General features: G+C 38.0%; 1 protein-coding gene across 1 annotated transcript in view; it reads right to left on the bottom strand.

The window, feature by feature from the left end:
- LPIN2 (lipin 2) overlaps window positions 1-16,588 on the bottom strand; it is an 82,773-nt gene that overhangs the window by 22,467 nt on the left and 43,718 nt on the right. Inside the window, 2 exon segments of the mRNA XM_042911321.1 lie at window positions 5,576-5,877; window positions 9,179-9,274. Coding sequence (XP_042767255.1) covers window positions 5,576-5,877; window positions 9,179-9,274 — 398 coding nt within the window.

Below are 16,588 nucleotides of genomic sequence, written 5' to 3'. Positions count from 1 at the left end.
TGTGTGTGTGTGTGTGTGTGTGTGTGTGTGTGTGTGTGTGAGTGGGAGGGAGGGAAGGGAGGGAGGGAGGTGGGGGAGAGAGGGGGAGGGAGAGAGAGAGAAAGAGAGAGCGAGAGAACAAGTGAAAGAGGGGCAGAGAGAGAGGGAGACACACAATTTGAAGCAGGTTCCAGGCTCTGAGCTGTCAGCACAGGGCCTGATGTGGGGTTTGAACTCATGAACCCTGAGATCAATGACCTGAAATCAGAGGTTTAACCGACTGAGCCACCCAGGCACCCCAAGAATATCTTATTTTAGATATCAAATAAATCAAGAATCCAGAGAAGTTTAGTAATTTGCCCAGAGTCACAGAGCTAGTAAGTAGCTGTATTCAAAACAAATCCTTGTTCTTTCACTATATTCTTCTGTGTATTAAAGAAAATATAAGACTATGAGCTAAAAACAAGAGTTATGGTTCAAAAATTCAAAAATATTCTAAAAAACTCTTAAAAACATGCAGAACTTATTCTTCTTTTTGTTTGGACCAAGAATTACCTGAGAACTTTCTCCTTATTTAGAATCTACATGACATGCGGATATGAGGATGATGATACAAAAACGTAAAAAATGTTTTTTTAAGATTCATACACAGACCTTAGAACTATAGGAAGATGAGGGGTGCCTTGGTGTCTCAGCTGGTGAAGCGTCTGACTCTTGGTTTCAGCTCAGGTCATGAGTTCATGTTTTGTGAGTTTGAGCCCCCCCATCAGGCTCTGTGCTAACACCACACAGCCTGCTTGGGATTCTTACTCTCCCTCTCTCTGCCCCCTCCCCCTTGCACACGTCCCCATATTCTCTATCTTTATAGGAGGATGAACTAATGCCAATAGGGTTTTAATTAATTTACCCTTTGGTTTTTCTTGAATCTGCATAGTTAATGTAACTAACTTGCCATATAACCTTGAAAACATCCCTCAGAAGCACTGTGGGCCCCAGTTTTTCATATTTAGTTGGAAATTTATCACTTGTCCTATTTCAGAGTTTATATGAGATTTACGCAGTGTATTATGCTGAGAGCTCTGAGAAGTATCAAGAAAAACTATACTTTCCAGTTTGAGAGCTTCTTATAAAAAATTCTACATTCTACCAGGACAGATATTCTACATAAAATGAGAATATCTGTATTTACTTAATACGGCAGACTAAAAATAAAGGTAAAAATCACTTTAATTTTTAATGTTACCTTTCTTCCTTTATATCTTTGTTTAACATGCTCTGCTTTACTACCTCTGCCATGCAATAGTTTTTCCATATAGTTGTATCTTCTAATTTAAGGTTTTCCCAACTCTAATATTTCTCTCAGAAGAATTAAACTCTGGTATAATACCTCATTTCAAGGGGAGAAAAACCTATACTTGAAAAAGGCAGATATCTAGCTAAAAACATTCTATTTCTCAAAAAAGGAACATCAGGAGGGTGTTTTTTTTCAGTTTTTTTTTTTTCTTTTCTTTTTGAGAGAGTGCAAGTGGGGGAGAGGGGCACCAGGAAAGACAGAGAGAATCCCAACCAGGCTCTGTGTTATCAGCACAGAGCTCGGCGCAGAGCTCAATCTCATGAACCATGAGATCATGACCTGAGCCAAACGTTTAAATGACTGAGCCATCCCAGTGCCCCTTAAAAAATGAACATCAAATGGTAACAAAAAGGGAAAATGTGATGCTTATGAATCAGATGTTTATTTGACAAATTTGAAAGGACGCATCACTATCCATATGGTTTGAAAGTGGTTTGAAAAGAACAATGTAAAAGTCACAGAAACTTACTTATTTGGCATATATTTCACTGTAGTATAAAAGGTAAGTCAAGAAGAGCTCAGAAAGCAATCTGGTATTAGTAAAATATTGCTGAGAGAAAGAAAGATCAAGATCAGGCACCATTAAGAACTTATACCCCAGGGAAGACATGAAATGGTCTTCTCTGGGCATATCCTGACAAAAATTAGGCCCATTAGTTTAGACGATTATTTTAGGTGATGAAAAAGGTTGCTGATGTTGAGGTTCCCTTCGGTCCCATGATCCATTAAATAAAATAAGGCTTCTAAAAACTTGCTAATAAGCACTTTTCAAAATGGCACCTGTGCCTAAGAACATTCAACAAGCTAGGTAGACCATGACAGAGGAACTTAAATTCATGATATGAGGATAAAAGGGAGTGTAGATACTGGAATGGGAAGACAACAGTACCAACACTGACTACATCCATGTCAAAATATAGGACAATTACATACATTAACACTGAACAGCAGAGAATTCGCAGTAGGGTAAACAGTTTAACCCTGAGTCAGGGTTGGGGGATGTGGGAGGTCCAGTTGCTGGAGTTCATACTAAGTGTGTATAAGAGAACACTTCAGCCTTCACAGATGTATCTCAACATGGCTTCAAATTCAATACCATTTCATAAACGAATTATCCTTCCTATTCAAAAGCCAACAGAGGTTACATGATGTATATACAACTGACAAAAATCACTCAATTGCATACTTGCATATTTAAGTTCTATAAATACAACTATATGTAAATTATTATCTCAGTTTTTTAAAAGCAGGGAAAAAAAAATCAATAGAAAGTTAAAATAAATGGCCTGCTTTATTTATGTGGGATAAATTAGAGGGACTAAATGAGTCTTTGTCTATTTAACTGGGGGTATTATGTAAGAGATAAATAGGGTTGCTAACCACCATGACCAAAGATTACTAACTCGGTAAACAATATGTTTATCCTCAGCCTTAGCACAGTACTGGTCAATAAATTTCAGTGTGGCTAATGATCTCATTTTGCTTTTGGATATGGGACATTTCCGATAAAAGATAACCTCATAATAGGATTGAAAGGAGCCCTGCAATGTTTCTCTGTCTACTGTGTCAGAAATCAAAGGGAGGAAAGGCAGGGAGCAGGCTGTAAGATTCCAGTCATCAGAGAAGAACATGGAGGGTTTTCTGGAAGCCAGTTACTGATCAGGAGATGAAGTCCGCAGCCTCAGGGCAATAGAGGCTGTTTATAAAAAGTCTTAGGGGGCACCTGGGTGGCTCAGTCGGTTGGGCGTCCGACTTCGGCTCAGGTCATGATCTCGCGGTCCGTGAGTTCGAGCCCCGCGTCGGGCTCTGGGCTGATGGCTCAGAGCCTGGAGCCTGCTTCCGATTCTGTGTCTCCCTCTCTCTCTGCCCCTCCCCCGTTCATGCTCTGTCTCTCTCTGTCTCAAAAATAAATAAAAAACATTAAAAAAAAAAAAAAAAAAGTCTTAGGCTCCCTCTACTTAGCTCCCAGATACAACTTGCAAACAAGTCTGCTTTGGTGGATTAAAAGAAGAGATTCCTTTCTGATGGTGCAGTCTTAAGCCTCCATTTTTAATAGTGCTGGGTATTTTAAGTATTTCACCAGTGGCATATTTTGTACATTTGCACCCATGATTGTGCTACAGCACCATCCAATCCGAAAAGACTCTTCCCTCCAAAAGACTACTTAGCCTAGGTACAACATTTTTAATACATATACACACTAACACATCCTTCCATCCTCTGGAAGGACAAACAAGGCTTCCATGCTACACACAAGTCCATCTTGAGTAAGGGAGAGGCTCACTAGGTACAATTTACACAAAGCTCTCTGCAGTTTAAAGCTCTCCAATTTTCACTTAATGTGTTTCTCCTAGCTATGCAACAGCAACTTGGTTTAAGGGTGGTTTCATCTTTCACCTGCTTCATTCATGGAGCCTCAATTAACCTTAATTCTATTATCCATGAAATTCTTGAAAAGTAAAGAGAACGCTATTTAAGTAGGACACTATTTATCAAAATAAAATAAAAACCACTTTTAGGTATGTCTCTGGAAACAGAATTTCTTTCCTAAGTGGTAGGGGCCTGAGGAGGGGAAGATACTCGAAAGCTGCAAATGTCCCAACCCTATCTGATTTCTAGGTTGCACAACTGCAAAAGCAGTTGACTTCCTATTCTTTTTCTCTGATTAATATGCTGCTAATACTTTTGATCCTAAGTATCTTTCTCCAAATTATTTTAGAATCTACTGAGTTGGAAGGGGCCTTGCAAACCACATAGTTCAATTCTCTTATTTCATAGATTAAAAAACAAAGGTCCAGAGTAACCAAGTGGCTGCTATTCCACAATCAAAAACAGAAGAGGCCCAGTCTTCTACCTTTTAGCTCAGTGCTTATTTCAGTATACACCTGACCTGAATTCTCAAGACTGTTACATTTTGTCCTTTTTTTTTTTTTTAAGTCCTAATTTCTGTTGGCTGCATAATTAAGCAGATCCTTTTTTAAAGGAGATTTTAGGAAAGAGTTCCTCCACGTGGCAGTATCTATGATCCACGTAATCCAGAGAAAAAGCAAACCACCAAACTCCTGAAAATTATCATAAGCCACTACTTTACAAGCATTCTGACATGCCTGCTTACCAAGCAAGCAAGGTTCTGGCTCAGAGAGAAAGAACTAACAACCATGAACTGTTGACCAAATCAGTATTCTGACAGATTTGGCTGAAGCAGGCAGTTTGCACAATCTAGAAAGTAAGGCATGCACGAATATATCTGCAATGCATTCACTTTCAACATTAATTTTGTAAATTAATTCCTTTAGAATAATGATTCTTGTACATTTATCAGGTAACTCTGCATATGTTTTAGAAATGTTTTAACTTCCTAAACTGAAGCTGCAGGTTGTTCAAGAGTTCTAAACTTTGCTCAATTGTGTTATGATAAAGGACACGAATAAACTTTAAGGGCAAAAGTGTTACTTCAGTGTCCTTTCTGGTGGATCTTGGAAAAACTGTAGGTAGAACTTCAGGGTCACTGTGGGCAACAACTTCTTGTCCAATGCTCATCAGTAAAGTAAACCACCCCATGACACACATACGGTCCTCTTCCAATGCCACAGCAGTCACTGAGTGAACAGGTGGGAAGATAACCTTTTACAAATTGAACTCTTGAACAAAAAAATACATGTTCTACCCCCTAACCTTCCAAACCCAGTGCTGACCTAAAAATTGGCATATTTGAGCTCTTCTACTGAGCTGGTAAATAAGTGGTCAAAGATTTCTCACTTGAAAAAAAAACACCACCACACACACACAAAAATCCTCCTTTCCTTTTCAATTTACTGGGAATGTTTTGATGATAAACTCAAAATAAAAACTCTAAACTTCTCAGAAACAGGTGAGATACCAAGACTACTGAGTAGGGATATACACCAGATGTGGCCTCAGGGCCAAGTCACTAATTCAGACCTTCTTTGTAACTTACAATTTATTTGGCTTTTGGAAACCTACTGATGGAAAGACACACACTGCCAGTCTGCTTCAAGTGGTATGTCAATACCACAGCAGGACGTCTGATGGCAAATTTTATAGAATAGCAGAAAGGAAAAAAAAAATGCCTCTTACACTGATTCCACAATAAACTGTCATGGGGAAAAACAAGTGCAAAACTCACACTGCAGATCTATGAAAGAAACAACAACAATTCACTGTACCTGAGCTCTGCCCATAGCGTGTGTGGATGCCTGGCAACCACACTAAGAGCCCTACCTTGCTGACTGGGCCCCCTTGTCATCGTCAGAGCTCATTTCCACATCCACGGTATCTTCTGCAGCAGGAGAAGCGGTCTGGTCTTCCTTCTTACTGTCCTGTTTGCATTTCTTTCTCCTTCGTTTTTTCTTTTTCACAGAACTTGAAGTGAAAACTGTTTCCGTTTCCAACATGTGGGAGATGTCTGAACTCTGAGATGGTCTTTCATTTCCACCAGATTTCATCAAAGGAGTATCGATATCTTTAAAGAACTGATCTTCAGTAGGAATTGGTGAGGTGGCAAGGTAGGCAGGAAGCTTTTCCTTAAAGAGAACATGGAGAAACAAAAGTTGTCCCTGACAAAGTGGACAGTTAATCAAAACAATAATGAACTCTTTGCATATCTAAATTCACAGTGGTAGGAAGAATACATAGTCCTTAAAGGTAAGAATGTCACACTGAACTATGTTACTGCCCACTCTATTCTGAACAGGTCTTTACCCTGGTACACACAGATAATTCATCTGGTCCATGTAACTGAATATATTTGAAGGAACCAATATACCCAATCAGCACACACACACAAAAACTGTAATTAAAGCACAGCCAGTTAAATTTTCTATACAGGGAAGTTCAAAGCAGCAACAGCAGCATTCCAAGGAGGCAATACGAAGCACTCTGTCAAAAACTTACAAAGAACAGTAACAGGATAAAGCGGAAGGCAGGGATCAGGAACACCCCATCAGACAGGGGGCAGTAGGACAGGTAAGTGAAGTGAGGATCTCCGGTAAATTGTGTTTGCTAAATTAAATGAGGGTGAAAAAGTGATTAAAATACACAATACCCTATTACAAATGAAGTTGGCAGATTTTAAAACTGTAACGTTTTTAAAACATCCTTTCAGGAATTCAAAAGAAGAAAATAAGGCCCAACAGTTAGAAATAAACTCGTAATTTAATATCAAATAAATGACCAAAGTCCGGTGTTCAGAAGATTAACTTCGTAATTACTGGCTTCACCCCTTTGTATCATGGGGGAAATGGAAGGTAGGTAACATATAAATTAACTTCAAGTAACTTAGAATACTCAAGTTTTTACATAATAGTCCTGAAAATGAGTGAATTTCCATAATTGTTCTAAATCAAGCTTCTGAATTTGGCTTTGATAGACACATTACCCCGGAGCCAAAATCCTGTTTATCCAGCACTGTGATGACAGGATATTATTCCACATGTCCCCAGGGCACCCAAGTTACAGGCTGTGGTCTCTGACTTCCAGGGCCTTTTAATTCAATGGTCTTTTTTATTAATTGTATAAATAAAGTTTACTGGTACTTTTTAAAAATTTTTTAATTTGAGAGAGAAAGATAGAGAGAGAGAGTTCATGCACGAGTAGGGGAGAGGGGCAGAGAAAGAGAAAGAATCTTAAGCAGGCTCCGTGTTGAGTGGAGGGGACTTGATCCCACAACCCTGAGATCTTGACCTCAGCTGAAATCAAGAGTCAGATGCTGAACCGACTGAGCCATCCAGGTGCCCCAAAGTTTACTGGTACTTCTTAAAAGCTATTTTGTCTCTGGTGGTGTTTCCTAGTTCTATTATAGCACTATGTGTATTGTGTTGGGGGTGATGAAATAACCTAAATCTCTATCAGTACAAGAATGGTTAAATTGTGGTGTATCCATACTATGGATGATTGTGCAGCTATTAACAGGACAGGGTTAGATACAGAACTACCAGCTTGAAAAGGATGATGATATACAGTTTAGATGAGCAAAGTCTGACAGAAACAAGTATGTAAATAAATGGCAGCCAGATGGGTGTTGGTAATGCTTATCCCTTTTATAACTGTAAACTCCTGGAGAGTGGGGGCATATTTTATTCATAGTATGTGGCATAGAGTAGTAATGTTGGATGAATTAATATATTTTTTTTTTAATTTTTTTTCAACGTTTTTTATTTATTTTTGGGACAGAGAGAGACAGAGCATGAACGGGGGAGGGGCAGAGAGAGAGGGAGACACAGAATCAGAAACAGGCTCCAGGCTCGGAGCCATCAGCCCAGAGCCTGACGCGGGGCTCGAACTCACAGACCGCGAGATCGTGACCTGGCTGAAGTCGGACGCTTAACCGACTGCGCCACCCAGGCGCCCCGGATGAATTAATATTTAAAAAAAAAAAATTTACAGAGAAGCATACGAAAGAAAATCTGAATAATTTGATGATACATGGGATAGGCAAAAGGGGCTGGAAAGTTGACACTCTCCAAGTTAACCTTACTAAGCATAGTTGCAAGTGGAATCATCAGAAATGACCACGAGAACCACGTAACAAACGATCGATAACCCAGCCCTCTCGCTCACTGATTTACACAAAGCCTAATCAACCAATGTCCTGAAATATACATGATTTTAAGGAACACATCAAAAATATTTTATTCTTGGGGCACCTGGGTGGCTCAGCTGGTTAAGCGTCCAACTCTTGATTTTGGCTCAGGTCATGACCTCATGGTTTGTGAGACTGAGCCCTGCATCAGCTCTGCACTGGCAGCGTGGGGCCTGCTTAGGATTCTCCCTCTCCCTCTCTCTGCCCCTCCCCTGCATCCATGTGTGTGCTTTCTCTCTCAAATAAATAAAAGTTAAAAAAATATATATTTTATTCTTGTGGTAACTCATTTATTGTATCATTCTGCCTCTTGCTTCTGTCTCTGATGAGGAAAAACTTTGATAAGGCCAAGCAAACACAAACAAGGTAATATGAAAACAAGTAATTAATAGGTACTAAAAAAAAAAAAAGACTGCTCTGGACTTTTTTCATAACCATACTTTGCACTGCTGCTTTACATACTGGTATCTAAATTGTTGGTTTCTCTCTAAACTAAAAATGATAAACAATCTCATTCTATTTTTTGGTGACTTTTCTTCTTTGAAAACCCCAAAAAAGTAGTCCTGTATCCTTAATAACTTGAAGGTTATCAGTTTTGCTGAGATTTTATTCTTTATGATGAAAGCCAGAAGATGCCTCTTCTAAGATCCATCAAAAACAGTTTACCACCATCAGTGGATACATGGGGTGAAGGGGCGGGGAGGAACAAACTGTTCTCTCTTACTTAAAGAAGCCAAACATGCAATAATGGTTTAAAAAGATACAGGCCAATTAATTTAAATCTCTGGAGACCATAATAAACTCATTCACAAGCCTATTCAAGATTAGTGATCCAATGTCCCTAACCAAAATGGTTAAACATGTTTTCCAAGTTTAAAGGTCACACATGTACAAACACACACAGCCTGCAGAGAGATATGCCTTCATTACTTAGGTGGAACTAACTTCGAGTCAAGGTGTAAACTGTAACAGATACTAAATAAGAAAGCTCATTGAAGACAGAAAAAGAGCAAGTGCAAGGGCCTTCTGTATGCTCTCTGTATTCTGACACTTGGTGCTGAGAAAAGTGCCTCACTCACTCTAGCTCCTTTCTGACAGCTTAGTTCTTCAACCTAAAACTAAGCTTGTTTAACCTGCAACAATCACCTCTATAACTAACCATGAAAACTGAACATTTCTGTCTGGGGACAGATCCTGGAGCCTGAATACAATGTGTAAAGTAAATGTGAGCCACTAGAACTTACATATTCCTCTTCAGTCTCCTCCACAAAGAAAGCTTCCCCATTGTCACCCAATTTCATGTGAAGATCCACTGCATCGCCATTGATTTCTATATCAATCTAAGAAGAGAAAGTATGATTTAGTATTAAATCTTTCATTCATGCTAAACGAAGCCTAAATTCTGGGTTCTCAAGCCAAACTTAGTATTGAGGTTCCTGGAGTGATAGTCTCTGAGAAACACTGCTACCTGCCCCACCAACCTGCCTTAAAAAACCAAACAGATCTGGGAAGGAAGGGGATAGGTAACCAGGGATTGAAAGAAAATACTGTATCATTTTTAGAACATAAAATCTCGTACTTAATTTCCCAAATGGCATAAAATAGAGAAATGTTATGGTCAACAAGCAATTGAGCACTTCCAGAGTTACACCACAGACAGGCCTCAGCTGGCACGCTTCAGACAACCACAAATTTCAGTTAATGCAGTATGTTACCTGTAACTCCAGAGAGCACAGACTTCACTGTCAGCTCTCTGGCTACAGATCACTACATAAAAACAGATGCCCCGCATGATTGGTAACCCATTGCATCACTTTTTCAAAAAGTGCACTAGTGACTAGCGCACCAAATCTATTATTACTCAGTTCAGGCACAGACAGCAAAGCTTGTAGTGGTAGTTGTCTTCATGTTTCCCACTGATAAACCCATGTGACATTTTATAAAAATGGATAATTAAGAGGAAACTGGCCAAGATCAAAATGCCACAAACTAAAAGTAACATTACTGGAAGTAAACTTCAAACTGAATGTCAACAGTTACGGAAGAAATAGCTGACTGCGGGAATGGGGACCCTGCTGCCACCTGAAAGGCTCAACATGTGCAGCCAGAGGCACCTGGTGAAGGCAGGCTCATCCACACAGAGGAGCAGAGTGGCTGTGACAAAAAGGATGAAGATGGCCCAGAGGAAGTGACGTGGGCAAAAAGTGTCCACACTGAAGGAACTCTGACATACTTCATGACATTGAATGTTTCAGAGCTGAAAACCTGAAAGGTGATCCAAATTCAGAAAAGCATACGAAAATTTGCCAAGACAAGAGATGCTTGTTCGGTATCCTAAGTTTTACATCAAGAAGGCAAGCACTGTTCAAACCAACTAATCTTGCTAAGTTATTTTACAAAGAAGACATGTTAGTTCTCAATGTTCCTAATGTTTTAAATTGCAGTGTACTAAACACCAACTTACTATTTTTCATTTTCTTACACATTTTTAACTGACAACAGAAAGTTTTTACAAAAATTTGTAAAATTCATGGAAAAATCCTAATTTTTCTCAGTTATTAAGTTTGCTTTGGGTTTTGACTTGCCCAGTCATTTTTTCTATGTATATATTTTTTATGAATAGAATTTATTGTCAAATTGGCTTACATATAACACCCAGTGCTCATCCCAACAAGTGCCCTCCCTCCTCAATGCTCATCACACATTTTCCCTCTCTCCAACCCCCATCCACCCTTAGTTTGTTCTCTGTATTTAAGAGTCTCTTGTGGTTTGCCTCCCTCCCTCTCTGTAACAATTTTTCCCCTTCCCTTCTCCCATGGTGTTCTGTTCAGTTTCTCAAGATCCACATATGAGTGAAAACATATGATATCTGTCCTTCTCTGACTTATTTCACTCAGCATAATACCTTCCAGTTCCATCCATGCTGCTGAAATCTGCCCAGTCATTTTAACGATCTATACGACCATGCAAAGTAAGGACTGTTTATATATAATATTAAATACCACTTAAAAATAATGTAGTAGTTCATCTGTAGACTGTGAATAAATGTTTTTAAACATAATAATAAATGAACACCAACTTTCGAAACTCTTACAGATAAACTTGTAAACTCCAGTTTTAGACTGGTTCAGGGGACATAAAAATGAAAGTACAGAAAAATGTAATACGTATATAAATAGAGTAGTCCACAATTTAAGTGTACTTAACTTTGCAAAACCATTGGGTTTTTCCCAGTGAGGACCAATTAATTATCCCTTCTGACACTGAGTGCTGGGTCACATCAGGTCAGTGAAGATCATTAACTGAAATATGTTGTCAAAATGCTTATTATAAAAATCCTGTTAGTAACATAACCACACTAAGAGATAAGGAATAAAACTAAATATTCTAAGACTAAAGACAAAAAGAACTATAAACAAATATTGTAGTAATTTAAAAAAATCACAGAGATGTGGGTAACAATTCTAAAACTATTTTATGTGTATTTTAGGATTGAACAAAATAAGTAAACATATTGTAGGTAATAAGAGCCATGTTTCTCACTGTCAGAAAAAGAAGTTATAAATAAGGAGATGAGAAGGAACCTTCTAGGGATGGACTGGAATCAGAGGAATCAGTGTGAACTCAATTTTTACAGACAAATGTAGGTACACGTATTTACATACAGAGATTTTCCAGCTCTGCCTGCTGACAGGGCCTAGAGGCAATGACACCTCAGTAATGAGCATACCTAGTGACCAGATGCTTTGTTTCTAGATACGATTCTCTAATAAAAGGAACCACTGCTCCTCAGAGAAACAAAATAATTACATTCCAGGGCTGAGGCAGGTAAAGTAGATTCTTGTCAAATAGCTCATGGTGCCAAAAAGTAAGGAAGTGCTCAAAAAATGATGGGAACATATCAAAAGGACTCAACCTGAAGGAGCTACCTACTAATTGCCAAATCTGGGACAATTTGAGCAACTACATAATGATAATAATGGATTATAACCCAAAGAGTAAAATTAATATTCAGAAGTCCATACTGATCTGAATAAATAATTGAATAAGTAAACAGAAGGATAGCTCTTTGATACAGTAGAATTTCAGTTAATAAATGGAGTAGAAAGGATGGAAAACAGAAAATCATTTGGCAAACACCACAGGCATAACTACTGCAAGCAAAATTCATCAACGTATGCTAAAATCCATGGGGTGGAAGTACGATGAAAAACAGTATATTTGCACAATCTCCAAGTTTCTTCCCACAAATAAATTTTTAGATGAGAAACCTAGTAGACACCACTAACCAAGGGATCAAAGTTAACATCACCAATAATGAGATACGGCACCATGATGGGCCTCCTAAGATGATATACTGAGAAGGGCACACTATCACTCTGTGTTATTCTTCCCCAAATGAGAAAACATCAGACAAACTCAAATTGAGGGACAATCTACATAATAACCATTCTGTCCTCCTCAAAAGTCAAGGTTGTAAGGAAAGACAGAATGGTTACAGAATATAGAATGAAAGTAATGTGGGATCCTGGATAGGATCATAGATAAAAAGACCATAGTGAATCTGAGTAAGGTCTTTAGTTAATAATATTATACCAATGTTAACTGCCTAGTTCTGATAAATTGTACCACGGTCATGTAAAATGTCAACAGTAGGGGAAGAAGTGGGTGACAGATATAGAAACTATTTAAAATACATTTGCAACTTGTTAAACATCTAAAATATAGGAGTTAAAAATATGCTAATGTCATTAAAAAACTGACTCAGAACAGTCACAGACTGGAAGAGACTGAGGACAGCTAAGTGTTCCATGTCATGACTACAGTGATGCTTTCATGAGTGCACCTATGGTAAACGTTTTAAAATTATATCCTTTGAATATGTGTTACTGTGTTAATTACAAAACAAAAAAAGCTCTTAAAAAAGGAAAAAAATTATAACAGAAAATGAGAAAAATAGGCAACTATTAAATACAAAATAACAAAATCCTATGCAAAAGAAATTCCTATTTAAGAAATGTTAACAAAATTATTATTTTGTAAGAAACTCATTTTTCTTCCACTTTTTAAATTTTTTTAAAATCTTTTTTTATTTTTGAGAGAGAGAGAGACACAGCGCAAGCAGGGGGAAACAGAGAGAGAGGGAGACACAGAATCTGAAGCAGGCTTCAGGTTCTGAGCTGTCAGCACAGAGCCTTATGCAGGGCTCGAACTCACCAACAGTGAGATCATGACCTGAGCTGAAGTCAGACACCCAGCCGACTGAGCCACCCAGGCGCCCCGCCCCTCTTTTACTTCTTAAAAGAAAAGTGTGCATAAAATAAGTTTCCACAGGACAAACATTAATTCATTTCCCAACTAAGTTCTTCATGTTTTAGATTACTGTGAATATTTATGGCTTAAATAAAGCTGGGTAGGACATGGAATCTAACGCTTCCAAAACCAAGTAGTGCAACAAATTCCTGGGCTAAAAAAATATTATTTTCAGGTTAAGTTTAAAATGTGTTTCATAATAAACTGGTTGAAGTCACATAAGCATCTAGAATCATCTATTTCCGAAGCAGCTCTAATAGCAGCAGCTTCTACATAGGAAAAATGTTTTCTAAGTTCCATGAGGGCTGATGAAGTAAAGAAATAGATATATTTTCCTAGACTGTAAGAGCAAGGGGACTGGGAAAACTAAATTTGCTCCATAATGCCAAATTTTAGGTTTCTCAGGATGACTTAAATACTTAATTGCATTTTTTCAACTAGAAGTTGGACATAAAAATAACTGAAATGATCATTTATTGATTTGTGGTTGTATAAATTATTTAAGTTAAATTACACACAAATTAAATATTAAAGTTATTTTACCTTTCATAAAAAAACATAACAGATTCAAACTAGTATCCTTCAAAATTTTCATCTTTGTAGGTTATCCATTTACCCTAGGGAGCTGGGAAAATAGAACAATGCCTCTTTCAGAATGCAGTCTGGTTTTAAACCATCTTAAAACAATTCACCCTTCATTTATAGCCTGTCTGACTTTAGTGATCAAATATGACATTTTCCAATATGACTAGTCTCTTATTCTGCCTCTAAATGGAGTTTGGTTACCCCCAAATTAAATCTAACATCAAATTGTGGCAATACTAAGGGTACTAAAAGAATATGCCAGAAGCTCTTTAAGTAACAAAGCAAAAATATTAAGAAATATTTTGAAAGATGGCACCAAATTGGAATAAATGCTTCCCAAGGTGATTATTTTAAAGAGGGTACTCATTTTGATGTACTACTCCTTATAAACTGGTATCTAAAACAATATTCCTATCTACATAGTCTTACTTCCTACACTGTGGCTTAATCTTGCTCAATATATATGACTGAGATGTTGAAATAGAACTGATTTACTTTTTAGAAATACCTGCTATAGCAGACACTTGTTTTGGCAAACCACTCTTCAGGTAAGAATATCAGTGGTGTCCTCTGGAGAGCTCCTCATCCTCTATTTCAGACAGTTTCAGGCGTGGCTTCATGGGGCTGCTGTCCAAGCCAAGCCAATCAGTACATTCCACTCCAGCTATAGTGACTGGTCTGCAAGGTACATGTGACTCAAGTCTGACAGGGAGATTAAACACTGATACTTCTGTGGGAAGAAGCAGCTCTCTTTCCCCTAGGGTTGCTGAGTTCATGGGAAATAAGCCAGGAGGTACTGTGGCCATCTTGCATTAGAGACAGCATACACCAAAGGAGGCAGAGCTGAGAGGTGGGCAGAGACAGGGTTCTGGTTAACATCCTCAAAGACCTGATTAATTCAAATGCTCCTGGACATTAGTTATGCAAGCCAATAAATTCCCTTTTTTTGCTTAAGCTAGTGCGAGGTGGATTTTTGTCACCCACAATGGAAACTTCCTGTCTAATACACTGGATTATTTAACTTTGATAAGTAATCAAATCATTAGTTTTGCGTTAAATCAACAAAATTAGTATTTTAAAAACAGCAACTGCAGGTTTACCTTCTGAAATTCAACTCGGGTTATGAAATATACTGGGAGTAGTGGTGTTCTATCAAACAAACACATACCAGTGACAGTGGGAAAATTATTATACGGTATCTCCCCAACCAGAAGCTTTAAGATGATTATGATTTCCAGTCCAGGTGCCACCATTATAGATGTCACCATAACTGGGGTCTTAGTGTAAAATCAGTGAGTAGCTTTCCCTAGTCCAAACTGACCTAAAATAAGACAGTTAATCCAAACTGCCTGAGTATCTCAAGGCAGACATGGTTCTGGTTTTACTGTCGCAGGAAAGCTGTGTTTCAGTCAAAGAGCCAAATTTCTGCTCAAACACATCCTTTGAGCTCCTAGGGGTACTAGTGCAAAAGAAATTTTCTTTTCCTGTGTCTCATGGACAGACTATTAAAATCCAAGGGTTTGACAAGATACAGAATACAGTCATTTGGGTAGCCTGGTACTGAACTTGTACTTTCTTAATTAGAGGCACACAGCATGTAGAAAGAGGTATGTTGTCTGTCCGGTCACCATTTATAGATACACAAATGCTTACATATAACATCAGCCTGCAGATTCCATTCTGAAAGGCCAAAAGACTTAACCAATCTACTGATCAAAATCCAGATCACAGAAAAACAAACAAAAGTGCCATATAAGCCATTTCCTGAATAGATCCTTGCACAACTAATGGGAAATTTCAGCGTATAAACAATTTTGTACAGATTCTCCTAAAGCAGATAAAAACTGAAAGTACTATACGTTAGTGTTACTGGCTAGAAATAAAAAATTCCAAGAAGCTAAACTGTGGCTAAACACTGTTTTGCAAGGCAAAGTTTCCAAGTTACTAAGTGAATTGCGACTGCTTTTGGTTTCCAAAGGGTGTCTCTGAACAGAGGCCGACCATACAAACCCTGCCATCCTGCAAGGTGGCTCTCCAGTGAAATACTGATTTATAACACCTCGGAAAAAAGATGTGTGTTTTGAGGGCGGGGGGGGGGGGGCAAGTGGGGAGAATATATAGTTGTGTGCAACCCATAAGCCTTTTCTTCCATCCCCCAAAAAACTTAAGTTTAATTAAAACACAAATTTCTATTTTAAAGAATAAGATTAGCTATGCAAAATAGCCAAAATCTGAAAATAGATGATTCGAATTATGCCAGTGGTCCTCTAACACCTAGTTCTGTGACCCAAAATGGTGTAGATCTTTCATTGTGCTTTATAATCCTGACAAAATCTCCCTCCATTGTTTAGGTAAATAATGTGGGGTAAGAGCAGAAGGGGAAAATACTACCATGTACCTGCAAAGTTTTATTACTAGCTCAATTTTCTAACTTGATTGACATCAAATATACTAACATGTCTTACCATTGTTCCAATATTTGAAGGAGAGAGGATGTAAGAAAAAGGAAAATACAAATTATCTTCTTTCTAAATGAACCTTCCCTGAAATAAAACTAAACGCCAACAAGCCCATGATGTGAGTTTGCATTTAGTAAGATCTGGAGACAAGTCCTGGTATCACTAACAAAATTTACATACAAATAAGATTCAACAGCTTTCTCAAAACAAGGAAAACTGGCATTAATTTTACTTAAACAAATGTAATATATTCTTGATTACCTCAGTCTATTCCATTCATAAATGGTATGAAGCCAC

This window comes from Panthera leo, chromosome D3 (assembly GCF_018350215.1).
Source record: "Panthera leo isolate Ple1 chromosome D3, P.leo_Ple1_pat1.1, whole genome shotgun sequence".
NCBI lineage: Eukaryota > Metazoa > Chordata > Mammalia > Carnivora > Felidae > Panthera > Panthera leo.
Note: the sequence above shows the minus strand (reverse complement) of the source record. Positions and strands in the feature narration are given on the sequence as shown.